Source organism: Octopus bimaculoides, chromosome 9, assembly GCF_046866305.1.
Source record: "Octopus bimaculoides isolate indiv1 chromosome 9, ASM4686630v1, whole genome shotgun sequence".
NCBI classification, from domain to species: Eukaryota; Metazoa; Mollusca; class Cephalopoda; order Octopoda; family Octopodidae; genus Octopus; species Octopus bimaculoides.
The window spans coordinates 18855768-18883654 of record NC_142936.1 but is presented as its reverse complement, the minus strand read 5'-3'; the positions used below and the strand labels follow the sequence as shown (position 1 = coordinate 18883654).

The 27887-nt window shown below is 39.0% G+C and overlaps 1 protein-coding gene across 1 annotated transcript; it reads right to left on the bottom strand.

Annotated features, from left to right (window-relative positions):
- Positions 1-27883, bottom strand: LOC106868089 (uncharacterized). Its single transcript, XM_014913203.3, has 3 exons — positions 26726-27883; positions 12046-12286; positions 1-462 (listed from the first exon to the last, which is right to left on the bottom strand). The coding sequence occupies exons 2-3, from the start codon at positions 12271-12273 to the stop codon at positions 100-102; spliced, it is 591 nt and encodes a 196-aa protein (XP_014768689.1). The 5' UTR covers positions 12274-12286; positions 26726-27883; the 3' UTR covers positions 1-99.
- Positions 27884-27887: the final 4 nt, after the last annotated feature.

Genomic DNA, 27887 nt, shown 5'->3' with positions numbered 1-27887 from the left:
CACACAAGTAAAAGTGTATTCAAGTAGATAATAGCTAAATAACCCTAGCTTGTATTTTTCTTTCTTTTTCATAAATAATGCTTTTATAAATAATATTTTTTATAGATAATATTCCTTGTCTTTGGTAGTAAAATTCTTTTTTTTACGCTCATTCACGGGTGACTCGTTGTCACTGAATTCAGTCACAGAATATTCTAGAACCGCCTTGTGCGAGGAAGAAGATGACGATGAAGGGAATGGTGAAGAATTTTCAATGTCTCCGTTCTTCAGAGAGGTAGAATTCTCTGAAAGAGGACGTGTAATTCTTGCACTATCGACACTTATGCTGGAAGATTCCATTGTCTCAAGGAGATCCCGTAGAGAACTTTGGTAACCAAGAATGGTTTCAAGATGTTGGCACTGGTAGGTTAACTTTTCCAAGAGGAAATCCTTTTGATGGATTGTTTCTGTCAGAGTTTCAACCTGTGCGAAATAAACACGAGGAACTGAGATCAAGTTAAACACATCAAGTGAGATCGAGTTAAAACAAGGAGTTTTCACGGTTAAACTACAGGGTGTCCACAAAGTCTGGGTACATGGAGCAAATCAAATCATAACATAAACAATTAAATATATAAAAAATAATAATTTTCCTTTTTTACTTCCAAATTGGTTTCCAAATTGTTTTCAGCAGGATGGGGCCCCTGCCCATTTTGTCACAACTGTTAGAGATTGGCTTAATGACACTTTTCCTCACTGGATTGGAAGAAAGGGTCATGTAGAATGGTCCCCTTGTTCACCAGACCTTTCTCCCCTTGACTTCTTTTTCTGGGGTATGTTGAAAGAGAAAGTTTACTCAATAAAGATTACAGATTTAAGCCACATGAGAGAACGCATTACCAGTCAGTGTGCTGAAATTGATGGCAATGTAGACTTATTTAATCGAGTTCACCTGAATTTTGCAAGGCGCATCAAGCTATGCATTGAAAATGATGGAAATCATTTTGAAAATATTATTTATTAACATCATAATTAAATAAAATTGTTTTGTTTTAAAAGTATGTGTTAATCCCATGTACCCAGACTTTGTGGACACCCTGTATATTGCAAGAGCTATGGAACCCTGTACTTTGCACAGCTAATCTATCAGATAAAGTATATATTAACACCATTTTTATGGTTATCATCATCATTGTTTTAACGTTCACTTTACCATGCTTCATGGGTCAGATGGAGTTCATTGAGGTAGGGTTTCTATAGCTAGATGCCATTCTAGTTGCTGACCATCACTAGTTTCCAAGCAAGGTAATACTTTGCCCTGGCTCAACATGTTTCCATGGAACGATGTAAATAAATGACACTGCTTGTACGACAGTGACATTCATTTACAATTATCATGCGATGTCAAGATTAGGAGGTACACACACACACACACACAATACACACACCCACACAACAGGTGTCTTTCAGTTTTTGTCTACCACAAGGTACCAGCTTTACATAAAAAAACACCCATACCAGTACCATATATAAAGCACCTGTGCAGGTGCCATGCAAAATGCATATATAATGTATAAGACACCCAGTACACTTTGTAAAGTGGTTGGTGTTAGGAAGGGCATCCCGTCATAGAAACCATGCCAGTATGGAAAACAGACATTAAGTGATGATGACATGGCTTTAAGTCAGTAACTGATATTACAAAAAATATCCAACTTTAATGCTCATCTTAATATTCAATTATGTTTTCAGTAACATTCCTAATTCCCTAAAAGAAAAAATAACTCAAAAAACAAAACAAAAAAAGCAAGTAAACTGAAACTTTTCTGACAGTCCCACTTGCTGTAAATGCTGTATGTGATGTTAGACACAAAGTTAAAATCAATGAGTCCTCTATATGTGTGTGTTTATAATAGCGTGCACCGTCCGAGCGTGATCGTTGCCAGAGCATCTGTCTGGCTTCCGTGCTGGTGGCATGTAAATATCACCAGCGTGACTGTTACCAACGTGAAAAGACATTCGAGCGAAATTGTTGCCAGTGCCGATGGACTGGCTCCTGTGCAGGTGACACGTAAAATACACCATTTCGAGCGTGGCCGTTGCCAGTAAGACATTCGAGCGAGATCGTTGCCAGTGCCGATGGACTGGCTCCTGTGCAGGTGACACGTAAAATACACCATTTCGAGCGTGGCCGTTGCCAGTAAGACATTCATGTGAGATCGTTGCCAGTGCCGATGGACTGGCTCCTGTGCAGGTGACATGTAAAATACACCATTTCGAGCGTGGCCGTTGCCAGTAAGACATTCGAGCGAGATCGTTGCCAGTGCCGATGGACTGGCTCCTGTGCAGGTGACACGTAAAATACACCATTTCGAGCGTAGCCGTTGCCAGTACCGCCTGACTGGCCTCTGTGCCGGTGGCACGTAAAAGCACCCACTACACTCTCTGAATGGTTGGCGTTAGGAAGGGCATCCAGCTGTAGAAACTCTGCCAAATCAGATTGGAGCCTGGTGCAGCCATCTGGTCCACCAGTCCTCAGTCAAATCGTCCAACCCATGCTAGCATGGAAAGCAGACGTTAAACGACGATGATGATGATGATGATGATGAAAGTCATCTATCTTACACAAATAGCATCCAGACACTTAAGAAACTGACTGAATGAAAGCCACTTCAGTTTGCAGAAAAAAAATAACAAAATAAATAATTTAGTCCTTGTTGAAAATATTAGAAGTTGAACTATCACCCTTTATCCTTTCTCTCAAACTAAATGAAGAAATCTAGGAATAAGGCTGAGAATTACCGACCTATATCTTGTTACAAATAGCCATATATTGGAGAAGCTAGTGGATGTGGTAGTACCAGTGGCAACTATTTCTTGTGTTATTATTTAACTCCAAGTCAGTTTTGATCCAGAAGACCTATTTATCAAATGAGTCCTAATTGTAAAAACATGTGTTAGTCATAGCTGGAATGACTTTGATCAAATGTTGGATTAGCACTAAACAAAAACCTCTACATGGCTGCTTGACCTGCTAGAAATAGCAATTAAATCTCCCCTCATACCAGTGTAATGTCTGAAAGAAAAAGGGACATGAAGTATAATGTAGTAATCGAAAAGAAGAAATGACAGGTTGATCATATCTGGAAAGCTTTTGAACATGGGTCTACTCTATGAAGAGGTGACCTAGGGTTAAATAATAACAAAACTGAGATCAAAAGAAAAATATTTACTTTCAAGAAACGTGCTAGCACAGCAAATTTAATCTAGTTCATTGTAGCAAGTGGTGGCCAGGAAGAGTGGGGAGGTTGCTAGTGGTTCATCTACTGCAGTAATATATACCAAAACTATTTATGTAGAAACTACAGCTGCATATATTCCCAGTAGCTTTCGAGGATATAGAAAAAAATAATAATAAACAAAAGATAAAAAATAGCCATATAATACATTTAGTTGATAACTATTCTTTCTGCTCATATTGATTTGTGATTTCAGGGAGATTTTCAAAACCACATGTTCTCATACACATATATCACATGTCTACTTATCCATTCAGTGGAGGCACAATGGCCCAGTGGTTAGGGCAGCGGACTTGCGGTCATAGGATCGTGGTTTCGATTCTCAGACCAGGCGTTGTGAGTGTTTATTGAGCGAAAACACCTAAAGCTCCACGAGGCTCCGGCAGGGGATGGTGGCAAACTCTGCTGTACTCTTTCACCACAACTTTCTCTCACTCTTTCTTCCTGTTTCTGCTGTGCCTGTATTTCAAATGGCCAGCCTTGTCACACTGTGTCATGCTGAATATCCCTGAGAACTACGTTAAGGGTACACGTGTCTGTGGAGTGCTCAGCCACTTGCACGTTAATTTCACGAGCAGGTTGTTCCGTTGATTGCATCAACTGGAACCCTCGGTGTCGTAAGCGACGGAGTGCCAACACACACAACACACTTATCTATTCATCTGAATCTGGATTACTTATAATAATAATTTTAAGCTAGGCACCTTGGGCAAGTGTCTTCTATTATAGCCCCATGTCAACAAATGTTTTCTGTGAATTTGGTAGTTGAAAACTGTGAGAAAGCCTGTTGTATGTTTGTGTATATATGAATGAATGAATGTGTGTGTGTGCGTTTGTTCCCCACAATTTGTTTACATTTCCATAACCTAGTGGTTCAGTAAAACAGACTGACAATAACTTATCATACGTTAAAAAAATAAGTACTAGGGTCGATTCATTTAACTAAACTGTTTAAGGCAGTGCCCCAGCATGACCACAGTTTGATGACTCAATCAAGTAAGAGATAAAAAAAGATATGTATACATATTTCATTTGTGTGTTTGGTTTTGCAGGAATTGATACAAACTCATTTGTTGAAACATATTCTGTTGCATCACAGCAAAGTCATTATGCTAATGATAGATACACTGTCTGGTTCTATTTCATTTCTTTATTCTTATTTGTCAATTGATTAAGTATAAAAAAAATAAATGCGCCCTTTTAAAGCCTAGCCAGACTCATGGGCCCAGTTTCCCGGTTTCTATGGCGTATGTGTTCCCCAGCTGGACAGGACGCCAGTCCATCGCAGCGTTACTCATTTTTGCTAGGTGAGTGGACTGGAGCAATGTGAAATAAAGTGTTTTACTCAAGAACACAACGTGTCACCCGGTCCAGGAATCGAAACCACAATCTTACGATCATGATGCTGACACCCTAACCACTAAGCCACGCGCCTCCACAATTGTTGTTGCTTCTCAATGTCACACACTCGTGTCATTTCCAAAATGAAATCAAATCAGCTAGTCTGAAGTATATACAGAAAATGTATAAACTACACTGGTTTGCAAAGGTGCAACATAAGCAGAATAAAATTTGAATTATATAATAAAAGCAATTCTATGACATACTTAACAATATATACATGCCCAGAGTGAAGATATTCAAGGTCCGAAGTCAATCCTTCAATGTGCACCCCACTTCTCCCAGTCCTATGTGTTCCTCTACAGGGACAGAGATGGAGGTCAAAGGGACTTAGTGGAAGCTATAGTGATTGGGGGACAAAGCTGGGGAAGGAAGAAAGGAAGGTGTTGATAGCAGATGAAAGGGTGATGAGAATGATAGAAAATAAGAGAGGGTGTTAAAGATGAGGCATAGCAGTCCTGAGATGTAGCTCAGGTGAGAGAGTTACTTATTTACCCAGCATAGATGGTACATTGAGATGTTTGTAAGTGTGCGTGTGGAGAGAGGGTGAGAGAGAGAGAAAGAGATCAGGACTTGTTTTTCATGCTTTCAACAGGTGTTGAATTGTCAAACACAAAGTTGAACAGGTGGAGAAATCACACTCAGCTGTCCATCGAATGTCAACACACAAGTGAAATATTAAACAATGATAGCACTAGACATTCTAAACCTGTCTTGACACGCCAAGGGTTAGTTCAAGGTGAAGGTGAACCACACACCTGTATAAAGGTTACACAAACACACGTGTGTGTGTGTGTGTGTGTGTGTGTGTAGATGCTGGGGTGGTTGAGTGGTAAGAAGTTTGCTTCTCAACCACATGGTTCCAGGTTCGGTCCCACAGAGTAGCACCTCGGGCAAAAGGCAAATGTCTTCTACTATAGCTTTGGGCCAATCTAAACCTTGTAAGTGGAATTGGTAGATGGAAACTGAAAGAAGCTCATCATGTATATATATATATATATATATATATATATATATATATATTCGAGGTATTTCGTGTTGCAAGACAGTGTAGGAGAGAGAATAGTGATGTTGTAGGAGAGAAATGTGTTCGCATGGATGATGGTACGCTTGCATTAAATGAGGATGCAAAGAAAGAGGTCTGGAGATGCCACTATGATAGATTGCTTAACAAAGAGAATGAATGGGAGAAAGAGAGCCTGCCGTATGTCGACCCAATAGAGGGACCAGCTATCCGAGTTGATAGTACCAGGGTAGATAAAGCAATTAAGAGTATGAAGACCGGGAAAGCCCCCGGCCCATCAGGAATCACTGCAGAGATGCTCAAAATATCTGGCAGTGTTGGCTATAGCCTAGTCACCCGTATTACGAACCAGGTGATACACGAAGGAGTCATACCCAATGACTGGTGTAGCAGCATCATAGTCAACTGCTACAAAGGTAAAGGTGACGCTTTAGATACAAATAATTACAGAGGCATCAAGCTGTTAGATCAGGTTATGAAAGTTACAGAGAGGGTCATAGCCCAACTAATTAGGGAGCGAATCAATTTAGATGAGCTGCAGTTTGGGTTCGTGCCAGGTAAAAGCACTACTGATGCCTTATTTCTAGTGAGACAGTTGCAGGAGAAATACCTAGCTGAGGATAAACCTCTGTACCTGGCTTTCGTTGACATGGAGAAAGCCTTTGACAGGGTCCCCCGATCCCTTATCTGGTGGTCAATGAGGAAACTTAGGATAGAAGAATAGTTAGTGAAAGCTGTGCGAGCCATGTACAGAGATGCTGCCAGTAAGGTGAGGGTTGGAAATGAGTACAGCAATGAATTCCGGGTAGAGGTAGGGGTCCACCAAGGTTCCGTCCTCAGCCCCCTCTTATTTACCATAGTCCTCCAGGCAATCACAGAGGAGTTCAAGACAGGTTGCCCCTGGGAGCTCCTCTATGCTGATGACCTTGCCCTAATTGCGGAGTCACTATCAGAACTAGAGGAGAAGTTTCAGGTGTGGAAGCAAGGTCTAGAATTGAAGGGCCTTAGAGTCAACCTAGCTAAAACCAAAATCCTAATAAGTAGGAAGGTAGATAAAACACAAACCCCTTCAGGTAGATGGCCCTGCTCAGTATGTAGAAAAGGAGTAGGTAGTAACTCTATAAGATGTACCCGGTGCAAGCTATGGACACATAAGAGGTGCAGCAACATCAAAGGCAGGTTAACTAGCAAGTTAGTTTTTGTTTGTGGCAGATGTTCAGGTGCAATAAAGACTGCAAACAAACAGGAAACAACTTCTATCTCATTCCAGGGTGAAAAACTAGAGGTAGTCGATAGCTTCCGCTATCTGGGCAACCAAGTTAGTAGTGGGGGTGGGTGCGCTGAAAGTGTAGCTGCTAGAATAAGAATAGCCTGGGCAAAGTTTAGAGAGCTCTTACCCCTGCTGGCGACAAAGGGACTCTCACTCAGAGTAAAAGGCAGACTGTATGACGCATGCGTACGAACAACCATGCTACATGGCAGTGAAACATGGGCTGTAACTGCTGAGGACATAGGTAAGCTCGCAAGGAATGAAGCCAGTATGCTCCGTTGGATGTGTAATGTCAATGTGAATACCCGTCAGAGTGTAAGTATCTTGAGAGAAAAGCTGAACATTAGAAGCATCAGTTGTGGCATGCAAGAGAGACGATTGCGCTGGTATGGACATGTGGTGAGAATGGAGGAGGATAGCTGCGTGAAAAAGTGCCACACCCTAACAGTTGAGGGAACCCGTGGAAGAGGTAGGCCCAGGAAGACCTGGGCTGAGGTGGTGAGGCAAGACCTTCGTACATTGGGCCTCACCGAGGCGATGACTACTGACCGAGACCTTTGGAAATGTGCTGTGCGTGAGAAGACCCGGCAAGCCAAGTAAGATCGTTGCAAGTGCCCCTGGACTGGTTCTTGTGCGGGTGGCACATGAGATGCACCATTTTGAGCGTGGCCGTTGCCAGTACCGCCTGACTGGCTCCTGTAGGATTTTTGAGTGAGATCGTTGCCAGTGCCCCTGGACTGGCTTGTGAGGGTGGCACATAAAAGACACCATTTCGAGCGTGGCCGTTTTCGTGCAGGTGACACGTAAAAGCACCCACTACACTCTCTGAGTGGTTGGCGTTAGGAAGGGCATCCAGCTGTAGAAACTCTGCCAAATCAGACTGGAGCCTGGTGTTGCCATCCGGTTTCACCAGTCCTCAGTCAAATCGTCCAACCCATGCTAGCATGGAAAGCGGACATTAAACGATGATGATGATGATATATATACACATATATATATATATATGCATATATACATACATATATGTACATACTTACATCTATACGTATATATATATATATATATATATATATATATATATATCTACACTCTCTGAGTGGTTGGCGTTAGGAAGGGCATCCAGCTGTAGAAACTCTGCCAAATCAGACTGGAGCCTGGTGTTGCCATCCGGTTTCACCAGTCCTCAGTCAAATCGTCCATCCCATGCTAGCATGGAAAGCGGACGTTAAACGATGATGATGATATATATATGCATATGTGGGCACAGAATGCCATGAAACATGTACAACAAAAAAGTATGAAGCATGAGTACATGGAACATTAACTATTCTTTTGAACAGTGACAGACACCAATGGAAAACAAAACAAACATAAAGAACGACCCTTCATCAGTTGATGGTTGCTTCTCTAGTCTTGTATTTCAAGCATTTAGCAACAATATACGCATTCATAATGGTCATCATCAGACATATATATATATATATATATATATATGCATGTATGTATCTATGTGTGTATGAATGTGTGTATGTATATATATATATATATATATATATATATATATATATATATACTCTCTCCACAAAACTAATATTAAGAAGTCTTCTTGTGAACACGACCTGGGCATTACTGTCAGCAGCGATTTGCACTGGACAAAGCACATCTCTAAAATTGTCAAGAAGGCTGAGGGTGTCTTGGCATCACTCAGCAAGGCCTTTGTCAGCTGCTCTCCAGCTATCATTTAAGGCTGTATATGGCTGTGGTGTGGCCACACTTGGAATTTGCATCACCAGCTTGGAACCCCTATCTTGCTCAGGATACTGACCTCCTAGAAACTGTTCAGAGACGTGCAACCAAGTGAATACCCTCCATCGGGCATCTACCATACTCTGAACGCCTTGCTTCCCTGGGCATGGATACACTGAAGCTCCAATGTCTGGCAACTGACTTAGTAAACACCCACAAAATTATTAACCATTGTACCAACAATCACCGTGAGCACATTTTTGAACTCCATGTGTCTAACACATGTGGGCATGCCTTCAAAGTCAGAAAACAGCACAGCCCCCATTAGTTTAGGAAACATTTTTTTCACACTCAAAGTTGCTGAAGTTTGGAACAAACTACCTGCATCAGTTGTTAGCTGCCAAGACATCGCACCGTTTAAAACCTCCATGCTTCCTGAAATTCGCCAACACTACACCTGATATCCCCACTCTATACACATGCACACACACATGTATATCATGGCTCGTACACTGTTCACTTTTCCTGACTTTTGTACATAATTCAATGTACTGTACATGCACCTTTGATGAATTGTAGTGCACCCAAGCACTATACACAATAATTTCATTATTATTATTATTATTATTATTATTATTATTATTATTATTATTATTATTATTATATATATATATGTGTGTATGTGTGTGCGTGCGTAAATAATTTTACACAAAATATATGATAATACTGTTATTATTTAGATGTAGGTCAGCCCTGATCAAGTAGACTTATGATCAGAGGCATTTTAGAACACCTTTACTTCGTAGGTATGTGCAGGACTTCATTATCTAAAGTACCCTTTTCTTAATTCAAGCAGTAGAAGCAACTTGAAAGGCATCTGGCTGCTATATCTAGCATTTAGAGTTATCATGTAGAGGCTCTCTCAATAGTTTATACGATGATCTTCATGGTGAAGTACTAGTGGCGGTAGGAGTGATTGTAGCAGTAAAGGTAGTAATGATGACAGCGATGGTGGTGGTGATTATGATAACCGAGACAGGGAAATACAATGGTGGTGATAGCGAAAATAATGACAGTAATAAAAAAAAAAAATGACAGTGATAGGTAATGGCAATGATGATGATGATGATAATGGATGATTGTAAGTATGGTGATCATGATGATAATAGAATAATGATGATGATAATGCTGATAGCTATGGTAATAGAGGTAAAAGCTCTTTTAAAGATGCTAAAGGCTACATACAATAGTAAGAGATAACAATCATGACGATTATTCTAATGCTATGACAATAGAAATAACAGTTACAATAACAATGCTAATGAGTATGGTAGCTGAGGCAACAGCTACTAATGATGATGCTAATGATGATGCTAGCTTCTGTTTTCTATGCTGGCATGGGTTGGATGGCTTGACAGGAGCCATAGTCTGTTTTTGCTTGGTTTCTACAGCCGGATGCCCTTCCTAACACCAACCACTTTACAGAATGTACTGGGCGCTTTTTAAGTGGTGCCATCACCAGTGCTTTTTTTATGTGGTACCATCACCACTGCTTTTTAAGTGACACCAGCACAGGTCGTTGCCAGTGCCGCTGGACTGGCTCCTGTACAGGTGGCACGTAAAAAACACCATTTGAGCGTGGCTGTTGCCAGTATCGCCTGACTGGCCCTCGTGCCGCTGGCACATAAAAGCACCCACTACACTCTTGGAGTGGTTGGAATTAGGAAGGGCATCCAGCTGTAGAAACTCTGCCAGATCAGATTGGAGCCTGGTGCAGCCATCTGGTTCGCCAGTCCTCAGTCAAATTGTCCAACCCATGCTAGCATGGAAAGCAGACATTAAATGATGATGATGATGATCATTAGTGCTTTTTAAGTGACACCAGCACTAGTGCTCTTTATGTGACACCAGCACCAGTGCTTTTTGTGTGGCACCAGTACTAATCCCAATGCTTTTTATGAGGCCCCTTGATTTTAGGATACCAATTCTGTTGTAGTGGGCAGGTCTCTTTGAATACAGCAATGCACCACATATCTCTGTCCCCTGTCGTCTTTCGTAAGGCTTAGAGTTTTGAGATCAGCCTTCAATACTTTATCCCATGTTTTCCTGCGTCTCCGTCTCCAACAACTTCACTCCACTTTATGTGATCAGCACTTTTTTATGCAAGTATAGAAATAGAAATAACAGATATTATCATCATCATCATCGTTTAACGTCCACCTTCCATGCTAGCATGGGTTGGATGATTTGACTGAGGACTGGTGAAATCGGATGGCAACATCAGCCTCCAATCTGATTTGGCAGAGTTTCTACAGCTGGATGCCCTTCCTAACGCCAACCACTCAGAGAGTGTAGTGGGTGCTTTTACGTGTCACCCGCACGAAGGCCAATCAGGCGGTACTGGCAACGGCCACGCTCAAAATGGTGTATTTTATGTGCCACCCGCACAAGAGCCAGTCCAGGAGCACTGGCAACGATCTCGCTCGATGACACTAAAGGTTATCACCATCATCATTTAATGTCCACTTTTCCATGCTTGTATAGGTCAAATGGAATTTGTTGAGGCAGATTTTTCTATGGTCAGATGCTCTTCCTGTTGCTAATATTCAGCTCTTTTCAAACAAGGTAATATTTCCCCATGGCTAGACGTGTTTTTCAGAGAAGATGGGAAATTAATAACATTGCTTTTATGATGATGATGATGCAGTTTACAACCATCATGTGATGTCAGGATAAAGGTGCACACAAACATGTGAAGCTTAGCACAGTCCACAGGTTTGCCAGTTCATGTTGAACCATATGTTAAATGATGATATCTCTCTCTCTCTCTCTATATATATATATATATATGTGTGTGTGTGTGTGTGTATGTATATGGGGTTGGAAAGGACATCCAGCTATAGATTCCATGCTAAAACAGACAGTAGAGCTTGGTGCAATCCTCTGGACTCATCAGCTCCTGCCAAACTATCCAACTCACATCATCATGGAAGACAGATATTAAATGATAATGACGATGATGATATGAAGTCATTTTGCAGTTTCTATCTACCAAATCTACTCAGAAAGTTTTGCTTGGCCTGGAGCTAAAGTAGAACTATAGAACAAGACACCCAAGGTGCTGGACAGTAGGACTGAACCAAAGACCACATGGTTGGAGAGCAAGCTTCTTAACCTTGCAGACATGGCTGTATGTGATAGAAACAACAACTATTATGATTTTGCTTATTGTTATAGTATTAAAAAAAACAGCTGTTATGATGATGCTAATGGCTCTAGTAGTCAAGATTACAATGATTATAACAATAAAATAAATTTATACTGACATCTTTTTCTAAATCTCTTAATCTCATGTCCAACACCTTCCCTTCAGCTTCATGGTTGCGATTGATTTCATTTATTTTTTCTTTAAAGGCTTCATCGGCAGCCAACTGCTTCAACTGTTGCTCATTTATGATGCTTTCCAGTTCGTCAACTCTGTGGTAGAGTGCCTGCAAGTGCCGGTTGGCTTCTTGGATTGTTGATCGGGGAAACATATCTTTCCCCTCAGACATGGATGATGTCAGTCTGAAAAAGAAGGAAATAGTGATAAATCTGTTACAACCTAGAGAGATTAAATCAATAAAAGAGATTCTTTTTTTTAAATAATTTTTTTCTTCCTGTCAAACTTACTTGAGGGCCAATCTTGTATGATGTATGTGACAGTCAGAGAGGCAAATCACGAAAGCTCTAAGCTGTAAATCTTAAACATTTACAAAGATTTTATTGATTTAATTTTCACAGTAAAATTTGACAACTCAGGCAAGTATTACACAAAAATATTTTTATCTGGAATTTATGTTGAATATTTTGAAGAGGATCCTTTAGTGTCCATTTTCCATGCTAGCATGACTTAGATGGTTTGACAGGAACTGGTAAGCTAGAGAGCTGTACCAGGCTCCAGTCTGGTTTGGATGGTTTCTACGGCTGGATGCCCTTCCAAATGCCAATCACTGCAAGAGTGCAGTGAGTCTCTTCTATGTGTCACTGGCACTTGCAATGACTATGATTTCACTTAGCTTGACATGTCTTCTCAAGCACAGCAAATCACCAAAGGTCTTGATCACTTCTCATTGCCTCCATGAGACCCAACATCTGAATATTATGCTTCAACACCTTGGGTCTACTGCCTCTGCAGATCCCCTCCACAGTTAGCAATCGGCACTTCTCTACACGTCTGTCCACATCCATATATATCACATGACCATACCTGCGCAGTCTTCTCTCCTGCACACCACATCTGATGCATCTCATGTCCAATTTTTCTCTGAAGATGCTTAAACTCTGTTGTACATGCACACTGACATTGCACATCCAGTGAAGCATACTGGCTTAGTTTCTTTCAAGCCTTCACATGTCCTCTGCAGTCATAGCCCATGTTTCACAGGCATCATACAATCTGTCTTTCATTCTGAGGGAGGGGCCCTTTGTTACCAACAAAGGTAGAACTTCTCTGAACTCAGCCTATTCTTATTCTAGCAGCTATGCTCTCAGAGCATCCACCACCACTGTTGAGTTGGTCAAGATAGATAACGGAAGCTATCCACTACTTCTAAGTATCCTCCCTGGCTTATGACGGAGTCTATTTTCTGTACATTTCTAGTGTTTATTGTACCTATACACCTGCTACACACAGAGATGATTTTCTCTGTTACATACATGACATTGCACAAAATAACTTTTATCAATAGAAAATATTAACTGCTAATTATTTTGAGCTGCTTCAGAGCAACATAAAAAGCCTAATGTTGTTTATTTACAATGACATTGAAATTTCAAAAAAATGCTAATGAATTTGCTGGGTAACAATATCTGTGGTTACAGTTCTTATTTGCCTGGTGTGACGTGCATGACAAAAATGGCTTCCAAATAGTGTTAATCTGGAAGAAACTGTCCCAATATTGATATCTGGTCAAAAAATTAACTTGTATATGGTGATTTCTATTGTAAGAAGGAACATCTCCACTGTAACTGCAGTGAATTTGTCTTTAGAAGTTAAAATATTTCACAAGCATATTTGAACTAACCTGAAGTTTTAGAAGGACATAGAGCTGAAAACTGGAATGATATTTACTACTAATATTCGTTTCAAACTTTGGCACAATACCAGTAATTTTGGGGGTGGGAGTAAGTCAATTACATCAACCCCAATGCTTGACAGGTGCTTATTTTATCAACCCCAGAAGAACAGAAGGTAAAGTTGACCTTGGCAAAAGTTTAGCTCAGAACGCAAACAAGGACAAAATGCTGTTAAGCATTTTGTCCAGCGTGTTAATGATTCAGCCAGCTCGCTATCATACTACTACTTCTACTACTACTACTACTACTAATAATAATAATAATAATATTGCAATTATCTCTTGACTAAACAGAGTGAATGCTTGAAGAGATGAGGAGAGAGGAGGAGGGAGAGAGATAGAAAGAGAGAGCCAGTATAGATAATGGAGTTCCCTTATATATGTGCGGTTAACACAACCCCACTATTTACTGACTTATATATATATATATATATATATATATTTGGTATTTATTAGAATGACTGAAGGATGATGGGTAGAGTCCCAGCCTAGTAAGGTTATAATACAAAACAGTATGGCATATGAATAGCAAAGTATTTGCCTAACAGGCTCACGACCAGTAATGCCCTCTCCACTAACCTACAATTATTAAAGCCACAATTATGACAGAAATTTCAACCTCCTCCACTTTTGTCAATAATCTCAATAACTATCAACCAAAACACAGATACTAATTTTCAGTTTATTGATTTTTTTTTAATGCTATAATTTAGGCCAACAAGGTTTGGGCATAATCAAATGATATATCAGGACTATATTGTATTTATTGCTATACTTTAAACTATTCAATACAATCATATAGCTGTCAATGTTTAAACAAATACACACAAACACACAGATAGATAAATAGATAGGTACATTGACAGATAGATAGAGATAGATAGGTAGATAGATAGAGAAAGAAAGAGAGAGAGAGAGAGACAGACAGAGAAATAGAGAGATATCCATATATATTTCAGAGGTGTACTTGTTTGGCAAGTGATTAGATCTGAGACAAATGTGTTGAAACTATAACAATAACAGTATGGAAGACACATATTAGCTATTCAAAAACACACAAAGACTCTTAACTTTGTTCGTGTGCGTGCGTGTGTGTGGAATGCATCTTTAGAGATACACACAAATGGTTACAGCTAAACAGCAAGGTTACTGAAATAACTGGTTTTAAAATGTGTTCACCATTGTCAGGCTTGACTTAACCTGCCTGTTCTGGCAAAAGACCATAACTTATAGCTACCTACAGAGAAAACATTGTTTAAAACACAAAAAAGTAAGCTAATTTGCATATTGGCAAATTTATCAAACTTTTATAATTTTCCACCTACACATTACACAGTATGAACAATATATTGAAATATTCATTTTTAACAGCTATGGTAGAAGACACATGCCCAAGATGCCACGCAGTGGGACTGAACTCAGAACCATATGGTTGGGAAGCATACTTCTTACCACTCAGCTTTACCTGCACCTATAATTGTTCCCATGCCAAGAATTGAACCCAGACTACCTGGCTGAAAGCTAGGAATCCTAACCACTATATCATCCTCATTTAACATCCGTTGTCCATTCTGGCATAAGTTGGACGGCTTGACCAGAGGTGGTAAGCTGAAGGGCTGCACCAAACTTCAGTCTGATTTGGCATGGTTTCTATGGCTGGATGCCCTTCCTAACATCAATCACCAGCCACAGTGTAATGGGTGCTTTTGTATGACACCAATATCTGCCACAACTACGATTTCACTTGGCTTGATGGGTCTTCTTCTCAAGCACAGCATATTGTCAGAGGTCTTGGTCATTTGTCATTACCTTTGTGAGGCCCAACACTTCAATGGTGCTTTTTACATGCCACCAGCATGGGTGCATCTGTTTTCCATGCTGGCATGGGTTAGATGGCTTGCTTGGGACTGGTAAGCTGGAGACCTGTACTAGGCTCCAGTCTGATTTGGTTTGATTTCTACAGCTGGATGCCCTTCCTAATGCCAACCACTCCAAGAGTGTAGTGAGTGCTTTTAGGTGTCACTAGCACTGGCTACAACTACGATTTCGCTTGGCTTGACATGTCTTCTCAAACACAGCAAATTATCTCAATGAGACCTAATGTCCAAAGATCATGCTTCACCATCTCACCCCATGTCTTCCTGGGTCTACCTCTTCCACAAGTTCCCTCCACAATAGCAATAAAAATACAGAGTTGGTATAATTGATTAAGCCACTGAAAGTGGTGCTCCATTATGGCCAGAATCCAATAGCTGAAACCAGTAAAATAATACAAGTAGCAATAGAATATTAAACTAGGCAGTATATTAGGTCTACCACCCATTATTGTATAAGTGTATTAAACACAAAGAAACCTTTTCCATTTGTATAACTGTCATTTAAAGATCATTGTTACTAAGTACAATCGGCCACACAGCTGTGACAAGTTTGATTCAACACCTTCTCTGACTAAACTCAGCATTACAAATTAATGAACTACATTGCTATTCATGTTCAGAACAGTATACAATGTTACTTTTGTTAAGTATCTTGCTCATAAAGGTAGTACAGCATTGGTGAGGAGACAAACTGCTAATCTTAGACTGGTTGTCTGTTAACCTATTGACTCAAGTCATCAATCACCCTGTGGCTTACATAGGAATATTGATTAAAATCAAACAACTGTTAATATTTAATTAACATTAAAAAAAAGCTTTAAATAATCCAAAGATATACAGAAGATCCAGAGCTGTCCACCAAATTAAAGGACTCAGGAATTCCTAGAGATAACTGGTAAAATTTTTAAAAATAAAGTAATAATTTTGAACATAATTTGAAATCTGATGTCATGGCTATTAAGGACTTTAACAAAAATTTACACATTTCAAACTAAAGAAAATAATCAGCATTAATTAAAGAAAAAGAAAATATGGTGGAACCTCAGTTTCTAAATCTCTCTCAGCATGCAGAAATCAGTTTATGAACAATTTTTTTAGCATAAAACCTCTTGGGTGACAAACTGTCTCAAGTAAAGAACATGCAGCCAGCAACAAAGGTTGGCATAAACTGAGGCTATCAGCAGGAGAAAGTGTTAGTTGCTGCTCAATGTACATCCCTGTTTGGATTTGCCATGCCTTCTCTTCAATTTCCTATGGGAAAAAACAATTTCGGTTTATGAACATTTCTGGTGATGAACAGCCTTCAGGAATAAATTACATTTGTAAACTGAAGTTCCACTATATTGTGTTTAGCTAAATGCAAAGCCTATGTAACTCTTAAGGATGGAAGTATAGACCAACCTCCAAACCCTTTGGAAAAAGATGAAATGTGAACTTTTATTATCCTGTCTGTATTCTTATATCTACTTTTACTCTTTATTCTTCTATTTTATTCCTTACAAACTGTGAATTTCCCTGTCTAGAACTTTCATACATATTCACTTTGTCTCTGATGATGGAATACCCAGTGTACAGACATGCTAGCCTATCACTTGGGATATCCCAGAAACAGCTGTAAGACTTCAAATTAACCTTGTCCTAATTAAATTATTATGACTTGGTTTTGACGTCCTTTTCCTGTGTACCTGCTAACACAAAAGCCAAATAACAGATGACCAATTATAGCACTTACTCAGTGTACCTAATCGTTTAGATCACCAGTGAACTAAACCCCTCATATTATATATATATATATATATATATATATATATATATATATATATACAGGGTGTCCACAAAGTCTGGGTACATGGGGATTAACACATACTTTAAGAAATTATTATTTCTTATATTTAATTGTTTTTGTTATGATTTTATTTACTCCTGTGGACATCCTGTATATATATATATATATCAAAATACAATGTTTATATACCAAAAAGATTTTATAACATTTTTCTGACATAATTTAAATATATACTTTAACCATGTAACACAAGCCTTCTGTAGTTTTTCCACTCTTATTATCTTATATATATATATATATATATATATATATAGAGAGAGAGAGAGAGAGAGACACACACACACACACACACACACACAAATCAGACAAAATGTACTTGAACATTTCATGACATAAAATCTAGATATTTCAGCGTTCTTTTGCAAAGTAACGGAATACACCTCTCCCCTCCCTCAGATACATTACTAATGGAAAGTAATAAAGTAATAACACTAATCAGTGAAATGATTTTATGTATCAAATTGAGAAATACAGGCATTATTTTCCACTGACATTTTGTAAAATGTCACTCAATATCTATGATTCAAATGAATCATTCTCATTGTACATATACACAAAACTGCTACTGCTACATCTGGTATAATGAGCTGAGTAATGATGCAAAATTTCTGCTGTTACTTTGTCTATCACATATGTATATATATATGCATATGTATGCTAGCATGTTCCTTTAGCCTTGCTTTGATATTGTGAAAGCTACAAAAGAGCGTCACCATCATACAAGTGGTGTTCTTTGCTTCCAATCTTCTCTAGGAGAAATATTGGTTTCAAATTTTAGCACAAGGCCAGTAATTTTTTTTGGGGGGGGGGCGTAGTTAGTGACATTGACCCCCAGTGTTCATCTGGTACTTACTTTGTTGACTCCGAAAGGCTGAAAGGCAAAGTTGGCCTTGGTGGAATTTGAACTCAGGATATAAAAAAACAGATGAAATGCTACAAAGCATTTTGCCTGTCACGCTAACAATTCTGGCAGTTCGCCATCTTAATCATGGAGAAATATTACTTTACTTGGAAACAGGTAAGAGTTGGTAACAGGAAGGGCATCTGGCTATAGAGAATCTGCTTCAATGGTGGTCATGGAGGAATATTACTTTACTTGGAAACAGGTAAGAGTTGGTAACAGGAAGGGCATCTGGCTATAGAGAATCTGCTTCAATGGTGGTCATGGAGGAATATTACTTTACTTGGAAACAGGTAAGAGTTGGTAACAGGAAGGGCATCTGGCTATAGAGAATCTGCCTCAATGGTGATGATGGTTTAGAAAAGGAAGAAGTCCAGTGCTCATGGCTGAAACAGACATTGTGCGGCACCTTGGGTAAGTGTCATCTACTATAACCCTAATCTAACCAAAACCTTCTGGGCAGATTTAGTAGACAGGAGCATACAACTTATGCATAAAACTGCATAAATTTGTATGCAATATGAAAAAAAATGGTTGCCATTCAATGAAATATATGAAACATTGATTTGACTTGTTTTTTCCTCTATCAAAGTTATTGTTTTTCATTTTGTGAGGGTTGTAACATACTTATTCAATATACATGCCTTGGATTGGCAAAAATGTTCCTTTAATTATTGGCCAAAGTATAACTAATCATTCTTTGGTTAATTAAAAATTATAACCTTTACACTACTATTTGAATACTGCAAGCCAGGTTCCTGCATGAAGTGCTGCTGAGGTGATTGTTAGGCTATTACTTATCTCCTAAATTATGGTGTGTGTGTGTGTGTGTGTGTGTGTGAGAGAGAGAAAGAAAGAGAGAGAGAGAGAGAGAGAGAGAGAGAGAGAGAAAGGAAGAGAGAGAGAGAGAGAGAGAGAGAGTGTTTGTATCGCTTTGTCGTGATATTGCATGATTGCTGTAAGTGAATGTCATTCATTCCAATATTCTGTGGAATCATGTCTTTTATTTACTTATTTCAGTCATTTGACTGCGGTCATGCTGGAGCACTGCCTTTAGTCGAGCAAATCGACCTCAGGACTTATTCTTTGTAATCCTAGTACTTATTCTATCGGTCTCTTTTGCTGAACCGCTAAGTTACGGGGACGTAAACACACCACCATCGGTTGTCAAGCGATGGGGGGACAAACACGGACACACAAACACATATACGACAGGCTTCTTTCAGTTTCCGTCTGGCCATAAGAAAATATTACCTTGCTTGGAAACGAGTAAGGTTTGGTGGCAGGGAGGGCATTTGATTGTAGAAAATCTGCCTCAGTGGACTCCATCAAAGTTATGCAAACATGGAAAAGTGCATGTTAAAACAATGGTGTTGTTGTTGTTTAGTTCTGATGTGGCACTGACATATGCTCAAAGGCATTTTACCCATGACCATCCTGTCTTTTCAGGGGTATGTAAGACTAATATGTCTTTTCCTTACTTAAGACACTAGGATACAATTTCAGATAGATTTGGTTGCTATGTCTAGCAGGTTGATGATGCCCGTGGAGGGAGAGGTGGAACTCCAGAGAATTGTGGTTATGGGGTAGAATAATAGAGCAAAATGTGTAATATGGGGTTTGTGGAAAGCACAGACGTGGTAAAGACAATGAACAACTACTACTACTTCTACTAACTACCACCAGTTATTATTATTATTAGTAGTAGCAGAGCTTTTAATCATTGATTATATTCAATGCACCATCAATTTATTGTTGTTGATATTCTCTTGGGAAGCCAATGTCCAAATGTTCTAATGAAAACCAATTCCATCACTTGTTCTTTGTTTTTTCAAATGCCTTTTGGAAGACATCCAACACGCCACCACCAATACAAAGTTGGAACCTCAATAGGACATCTTGACCCACTAGAAATAGTAGCTTAATTTCATAACTAGCATCTTTAAAAGAAAAGACATATTAGATAATGTAGTCTTAGATACAATATGTCTGAAAAAAAATGGGGAAAATCATGGAAATAGTGCCTTTAATTATAGATCTTTTATATCTGGGGCAGCTTGTAGAGTTTTAAAAAATCAACGAAAGTATTTTCAAAGTCAAAGTGCAAATGTGACTGAGTGGTTAAGAAGCTTGCTTCTGGGTTCAGTCCTACTATGTGGTACCTTGGGTAAGTGTTTTTTACTGTATTGAGCTGACCAAAACCTTGTCAGACAGAAACTGAAAGTAGCCAGTCATGTGCACATATGCATGTGTACATACATGTTGGTATCTCCTTGACTTGTTGATCATGAGATCATGTGATTGCTGTAAACGAGTACCACCATGATACAAGTGGTGTCTTTTGCTTCAATCTTCTGTGAAATCATGTTCAGCCATGCGGAAAAATTACCTTACTTAGAAACAGGTCCGGGTTGGTGATAGGGAGAACATCCAACTGTAGAAAATGTACTTCAAAGAATTCTGTCTGATCCATGCAAGTATGGAAAAAAAGGACATTAAAACGATGATGGAATCAATAAAATTCCTCCTTTGGTTCTTCTATCAATAAAATATTCACTTATGACAGAAATAAGGGCACAAATTTGGGGTGAAAGGTAGGGTTCAATATGTGGATCCTAATACTTGATAGGATTTCAATTCAGAACATAAAATGATCTAACTAAATTCCACAGACCATTTTGTTCATAGTGCTAACCAACCTGCCAACTCCCTGCTCTTACCAAATATTTATAAACCAACAAGTGTCTTTGTGTGGATGCTTGATTTGCTAGAAATAGGTGCCAGATGTTTTTCTAATCACAATCTATCATCTTGGAAAAATGACAGGATGGTCATGGCTAAAATGTCCTTGTTCATAAGCTTGCGTCATCAGGGCTGATCCAGGGTGAAAAATGCTGTATGTCCCTATTTAATTGCCCCATGATATTTTGTTATCAGGTTTGATGTTATTGTTTAGCCTCAGGTCAGCCCCGTTTAAGGTGACTGACCTGGGGCCATGAGCAAAGACATTCCAGTTACTGTTTTTAACAAAACAAACAACCACCTTGAGGTAACAGCAAGCCGACTCCTAATTATTTTAATAATCTTCCCTGTCCTAATAGCAAAGAATTTTTCGTTTAAAAAAAAAATTATTGTTTAACTCTACACATAGGTGCAGGGGTGGCTGTGTGGTAAGTAGCTTAGCCTAGTACTTATTCTATCGGTCTCTTTTGCGGAGCCACTAAGTTATGGGGACGTAAACACAAACACATATTTATACATATACATATATACGACGGGTTTCTTTCAGTTTCCATCTACCAAATCCACTCACAAGGTTTTGGTCGGCCCGAGGCTATAGTAGAAGACACTTGCCCAAGGTGCCACGCAGTGGGACTGAACCCTTATGGCTAATTTATATGAAATAAAGTAGCTTGCTTACCAACCACATGGTTCTGGGTTCAGTCCCACTGTGTGGCACCTTAGGCAAGTGTCTTCTACTATAGCCTCGGGCCGACCAAAGTCTTGTGAGTGGATTTGGTAGACGGAAACTGAAAGAAGCCTGTCGTATATATATGTATATGTATATATTTGTGTTTGTTCCCCCAACATCACTTGACAACCGATGCTAGTGTGTTTACGTCCCCGTAACTTAGCGGTTCAGCAAAAGAGATCGATAGAATAAGTACTAGGCTTACAAAGAATAAGTCCCGGGGTCGATTTGCTCGACTAAAGGCGGTGCTCCAGCATGGCTGCAGTCAAATGACTGAAACAAGTAAAAGAGTAAAAATTTTAAGTTCTTTGAATTATTCTAAAGTATATTATTGGGGTTATGTTTCCAATTGTGCAAGGATGAATGGCAAGACTAACTCTAGCACAAAGTGAACTCAAAACAGTGGTGAATCAAAGTGAATTCTACAAAGCATTTAGTTTGACTTTGACTTGCCATCTACACCAATCCATTCCCACAAGAAAAAACAAAAAAAAGCAAAACAAAGAAATCTTGATATTCAAGTGCTAAGCTATAACATTACCACTTGTCTCTACAGTGTCTTTAGCAGATTTTACTCTTGCAAGCATTCTGACTAGAGAATATCCACTTCTTTTGGTGCAGATTTTTGGGAAGGATGTCGACCCCATTAGTCTGGGAAGATGTGGGGTGGTAATAAGCGAAATGAAATTAATGAGGATATTAGTTATGTGACTACTGTGAAGAATTAAGAGCAACTATTTCCCCCCCACACTAAAATCAACATAAGCAGGTCAAATCTATTCAGCTGTTAGAGATATTGTTGGCACACTGTCCCTTACGACGTCGAGGGTTCCAGTTGATCCGATCAACGGAACAGCCTGCTCGTGAAATTAACGTGCAAGTGGCTGAGCACTCCACAGACACGTGTACCCTTAACGTAGTTCTCAGGGATATTCAGCGTGACACAGTGTGACAAGGCTGACCCTTTGAATTACAGGCACAACAGAAACAGGAAGTAAAAGTGAGAGAAAGTTGTGGTGAAAGAGTACAGCAGGGTTCGCCACTATTCCCTGATGGAGCTTCGTGGAGATTTAGGTGTTTTCGCTCAATAAACACTCATAACGCCCGGTCTGGGAATCGAAACCGCGATCCTATGACCATGAGTCCGCTGCTCTAACCACTGCACCTCCACTTGTCAGAGATATACACAATATACACATATAAGAAATATATTCTAATATGTTAAATGTATTTTATTCTTTAACATATGGGAAATGTATAATTAAAAATGACTTGACAATTCAGCATTTAAACTGGTCATATATGGCCAAAATGTCCTATTTGTTTTAAGTTTAAACTGGCAAAATAGTCTCTTACACTTACCCTAAAATGTCAAATTAAAAGTAAACAATCCCGTAATCAAAATCTCAAAGTTACAAAATAATAATTTATTCAAAACAATGTGAATAAATAAGCATTACATTTGACAAACTAATCTGAATGCTGAAGCCTCAAGGGTATTCCTCCATGTCTGATGACAATAGGTATTTGTTTATCCAGAGTTTGGATTCTGTAACTAGGATTACCCAAGCAAGAGGAAAAGGTACCTGTAGGGGTGTCCGAGAAGACAGGAGGCTGTTCACCTCAGACAAACAGACTCAAGGATAGCATTACAAGAGTGAGCAGGAGAAGAACCTTCAAGAACAATGTGGAAGCAACAAAGAAGGCATCTAGGCAGCTCTGGTTAAAAATGAGTAAACTGGTAGGGTCAGGAGAAAGCTATGAGGAAACAGGCTGAGATTTAAGCAGCTTCAGTTGGGTTGCCTGGGTGAAGGTGTATGTTGTAAGTGCCAAAATGTTCAAAGACGCCATAATACAATCCTAATAATGTATGCATGTATATATATATATGAGTTTCAAATTTTGGCACAAGGCCAGCTATTCTGGGGGAGCGGTTAAGTTGATGACATTAACCCTGAAAAAATGAAAGGTAAAATTGACCTCGGCAGAATTTGAACTCACAAAGTAAAGATGGAACAAATGCTGCTGATCATTTTGCTCAGCATGATAATGATTCTGCCAGCTCGCCTTATTTATATATATGTGTATGTGTGTGGAGGCGCGTGGCTTAGTGGTTAGGGTGTCAGCACCATGATCGTAAGATTGTGGTTTCGATTCCTGGACCAGGCAATGCGTTGTGTTCTTGAGCAAAACACTTTATTTCACGTTGCTCCAGTCCACTCAGCTGGCAAAAATGAGTAACGCTGCGATGACTGAAACAAGTAAAATAATATAGAAAAACTGTTTTCCCAGAATTTGAATACATAATGGAATTTTAAAAAAAACCCAAAACAATATTTAGTAAAAAAATAAACTAATTAATATGCAACATGAATTTTTTTTCTCCCATCCAACAAGAGAATTCCTTGTCATTAAAAAAAATGATTCATTCATTCATCTGAAAAAGCAGTGGATTGGTAGAATTAATAGAGCGTAAAGGCGAGCTTGCAGAAACGTTAGCACGCCGGGCGAAATGCTTAGCAGTATTTCGTCTGTCTTTATGTTCTGAGATCAAATTCCAGCGAGCTCGACTTTGCCTTTCATCCTTTCGGGATCGATAAATTAAGTACCAGTTGCGTACTGGGCCGATCTAATCGACTGGTCCCCCTCCCCCATAATTTCAGGTCTTGTGCCTAGAGAAGAAAAGAATCAACAGAGTGTTGGACAAAACGCCTAGCAGATTGAAAAGATCCTGCATTCCTATACATCCTAAGTTCAAATCCTGCCAAAGTTGGTTTTATTTTTCATGCATCAAAAGAATTAAGTCCCCTCAACTTTGTAACTCTGTCCAGTGAAAGGAAATCCTCAATTTGCTGTTAAAGAGAGAAGAGCTACCTGCAAAGCATTTGTAGTGTCATTAAATGTCTGATTTCGGGATATACATAATAGGGGAGGGGGTTACAGTAACGAGGTGGGAGAGAGGTTTTCACTGGTTCACGGTATTTTCAATGGCACGTGAAATAGAAACTTAGATAGAATATCATAAAGTAGGAGATATGTATCCCGCGTGTGTGTATATATATATACATACACAAACACAAGGGGTGCTGAAAAGTTCTTGGCTTTGAGTAACAGAAAATACAGGAGAATTAATTCAACATATTTCCCTCTCAAATTCACAAACTTATAGGAGCGGGCCTTCAGTTTTTCCAAGCCCTGTAAACGAACTCGGAAGGTTGGGCTTCCAACCAGGCCTTTCGCGACACCCTTAAAGCCAGGAACATTTCAGTAAGCCCTTGAGTGTACACACACACACACACACACACATATATATATATATATATATATATATATATATATATATATATATATATATATATATATATATATATATATATATATATGCACGCAACAGACTACCGGGAAGTTCCTCTTAGACAAATGACGAAAAAAATCTGTAAATCAAAAAAGCTATGGCATAGCGGGGTCGAACTCAGTATGTTTGGGAAGTAAGCTTCTCCATCCCTGAGACATGTCTCTGGGTTATCCACAATTCCACCGTGTTTACTTATCTTTGGGAGAAATTTGGAAGCTTCTTTTCTTTCTTGTTGGATTTTGAATATCCCAAGCACATTGAAAGACAAAAAATGTTGCTGTACACCTAAGCATTTGACACTACACGGTTCTCACTTGTTGTTCGGTCACTGTAAACAAAGTGACCGAACAAGTGAGAACCCGGGTCAGAAAAATGAAAACAGAGAAAGCGAGTGGGGGTGTTTTAGAGTTATTTCTACCGAGCTGGGGCCATTTTAGTGACGGCCGGTTGATAGAATCGACACAGCGATTGATAAATCTAACTTGCAGTATATTTTTAGTCCCTACAGTCTGAGTTCAAATCCCAACGGTATCGACTTTAGTTTTCATATTCCTAGGAGCGGGAGATAAAGTACCAATCAAGTACTGGAAGGGGTTCACACACTCCCAGCAAAATTCATAGATTAGTACTCATAGAATTAATAATGAAGCGTATTTCTTTTTGAGGATTTATTTAAATTTTAAAGCGATAAAACATATCAAAAGAAAAACGAAGCAGCATAATGAACAGAAGTTGCAAAGGAAATTCTCGACAGCAATAATTATGTAAATATGATATAAAAGGCAAGAATATAGTTCACTGGTAACACCTTCAAAATAAAGCTTTTCTGGGTTGAATTCTAATTTATAATAGTCTATTTTGTTGTTGCTAGTGTTGTTTGGTTCCGGGTCAGCTCTGATCCAGCAGATATATGATCAAACGTTTCCCACCGTGACAATCCACATTATTGAAAAAGCTCTTCCTTTTAAAGACCTGAGGGTGATTTGGCTGTTATATCTAGTAGTAAGATCATATAATTGCGTAGGGACCCATTCATTGGCTTATGCTATCTATAACAAATATATAATACAGAATATACCTCTAGTTTAGTCCAAGGGCAGCTCTGTTCTCGTTGGGTGGAAGCGAGCAACACAATATCTCCTAATCATGCCCATCGGTGTATTAATTTAAGACAGTATGGGTTCATTAGACAACGGGCTATTTTTATTTTTAAAGACCGTAGGGAGTCGTTTGAGGGTGATTTGACTGTTATTTCTAACAGGTGTTATGACCTCAGGTGTTCTTGTTTGGAAAACCATTTTGTTAGTACTGAAAACGGTAATTTTACTCTGAAAAAATCCACAGAAAGAGAACTATGAAAGAAAAAATTGGGAGGCAACCCCAACTTCAATTACAGAAGAATATAAAGATATTTCGAAAGGAAGCATGGAGAACCAACCTGAAAGAGATCTGAAACTGATGCGGTTTGTAGAATGGTTTGCTTTCACTTTTAAATCCAGCAACGAACTTCAATTTATGTTCAAGAGACGGCACAAGCAAAGGAATATCATTATAGTGATAGCAACACCTTTACAATGGATCTGGTTGTTTTGGGGGGCAAAATTCGTTTATAGATGCAATGAAGTTAGTCGGAACGATTTCCAAACGTTAGCGAAGGAAAAGAGAATGTATTTAAAAAGCAACAACAACCAAGTCTACTATATCAACTTCCTGTGATGACGACGAAGCGGAAGTTGATACATAGTAACTTGTCAATTTCCAATGGTGCTGACATAGCGGAAATTGACATGGTATCGTAACACATACACGCACTACCAACATACATATGTAGATGTGTGCGCGCGCGTGTGTCAATGTCCTTATGTAACTGATCCAATTTAGTCTGTCTGATGAACCGACCAGACGCCGGAGAAACTCCAGTCATCTGGATCAACCGATATACATATAATTCTTGCTTGGAACGTTGGATATTTGAAGCTGATAAACTATAAAAAGTAACGTGTAAATATTGGGTTAAAAAAACATTTTGGATAGAAAAAGTCGAAGGTTCCACTTGGGACTCGAACCCACATCTGTCATCAGACAGGCGTTCTCTGACGTCAATAATACACACACACACAATATCAACCCTCTTCCACTACACACACATAAAAAAAAAACAAACAGGTTTTTTGCTATTTCATGAATTATTATTATTATTATCAAAAATGCCTTGCGGTATTTAAATTATGTCCCTTTCCATTCTCAGTTCAAACCTCACCGAAGATGACTTTATCTTTCATTTTTCTTGGCTCGATAAAATAAGGACTAGTAAAGTATAGAGTCAATAAGCACTCGTACACCTCCCACCAAATTTTTTTTTTTTTATCACTTTGCATATGTTTAAAAACTATTAAACACATCGGACGAAATACTTAGTAACATTTCTCCCGGCTCATTACATTCTGAGTTGATGTACCGTCGAAGTCAACTGTATCTCTTATCTTTTCTCTGTTGACAAAATAAAGTCCCAGTCAAGTACTGGGATCGATATAATCGGCAAACCCTCTCCCTCGAAAATTACTGGTCTTGTGCCAAATTTGAAACAATTATAAGTAAAA

Coding starts and splice junctions, on each gene's coding strand:
- LOC106868089 (XM_014913203.3), bottom strand. CDS start 12,273: ATGTCTGAGGGGAAAGATATGTTTCCCCGATCAACAATCCAAGAAGCC. Junction 463..12,045: donor TAAGAGATTTAGAAAAAGAT/GTCAGTATAAAT, acceptor TATTTCGCACAG/GTTGAAACTCTGACAGAAAC.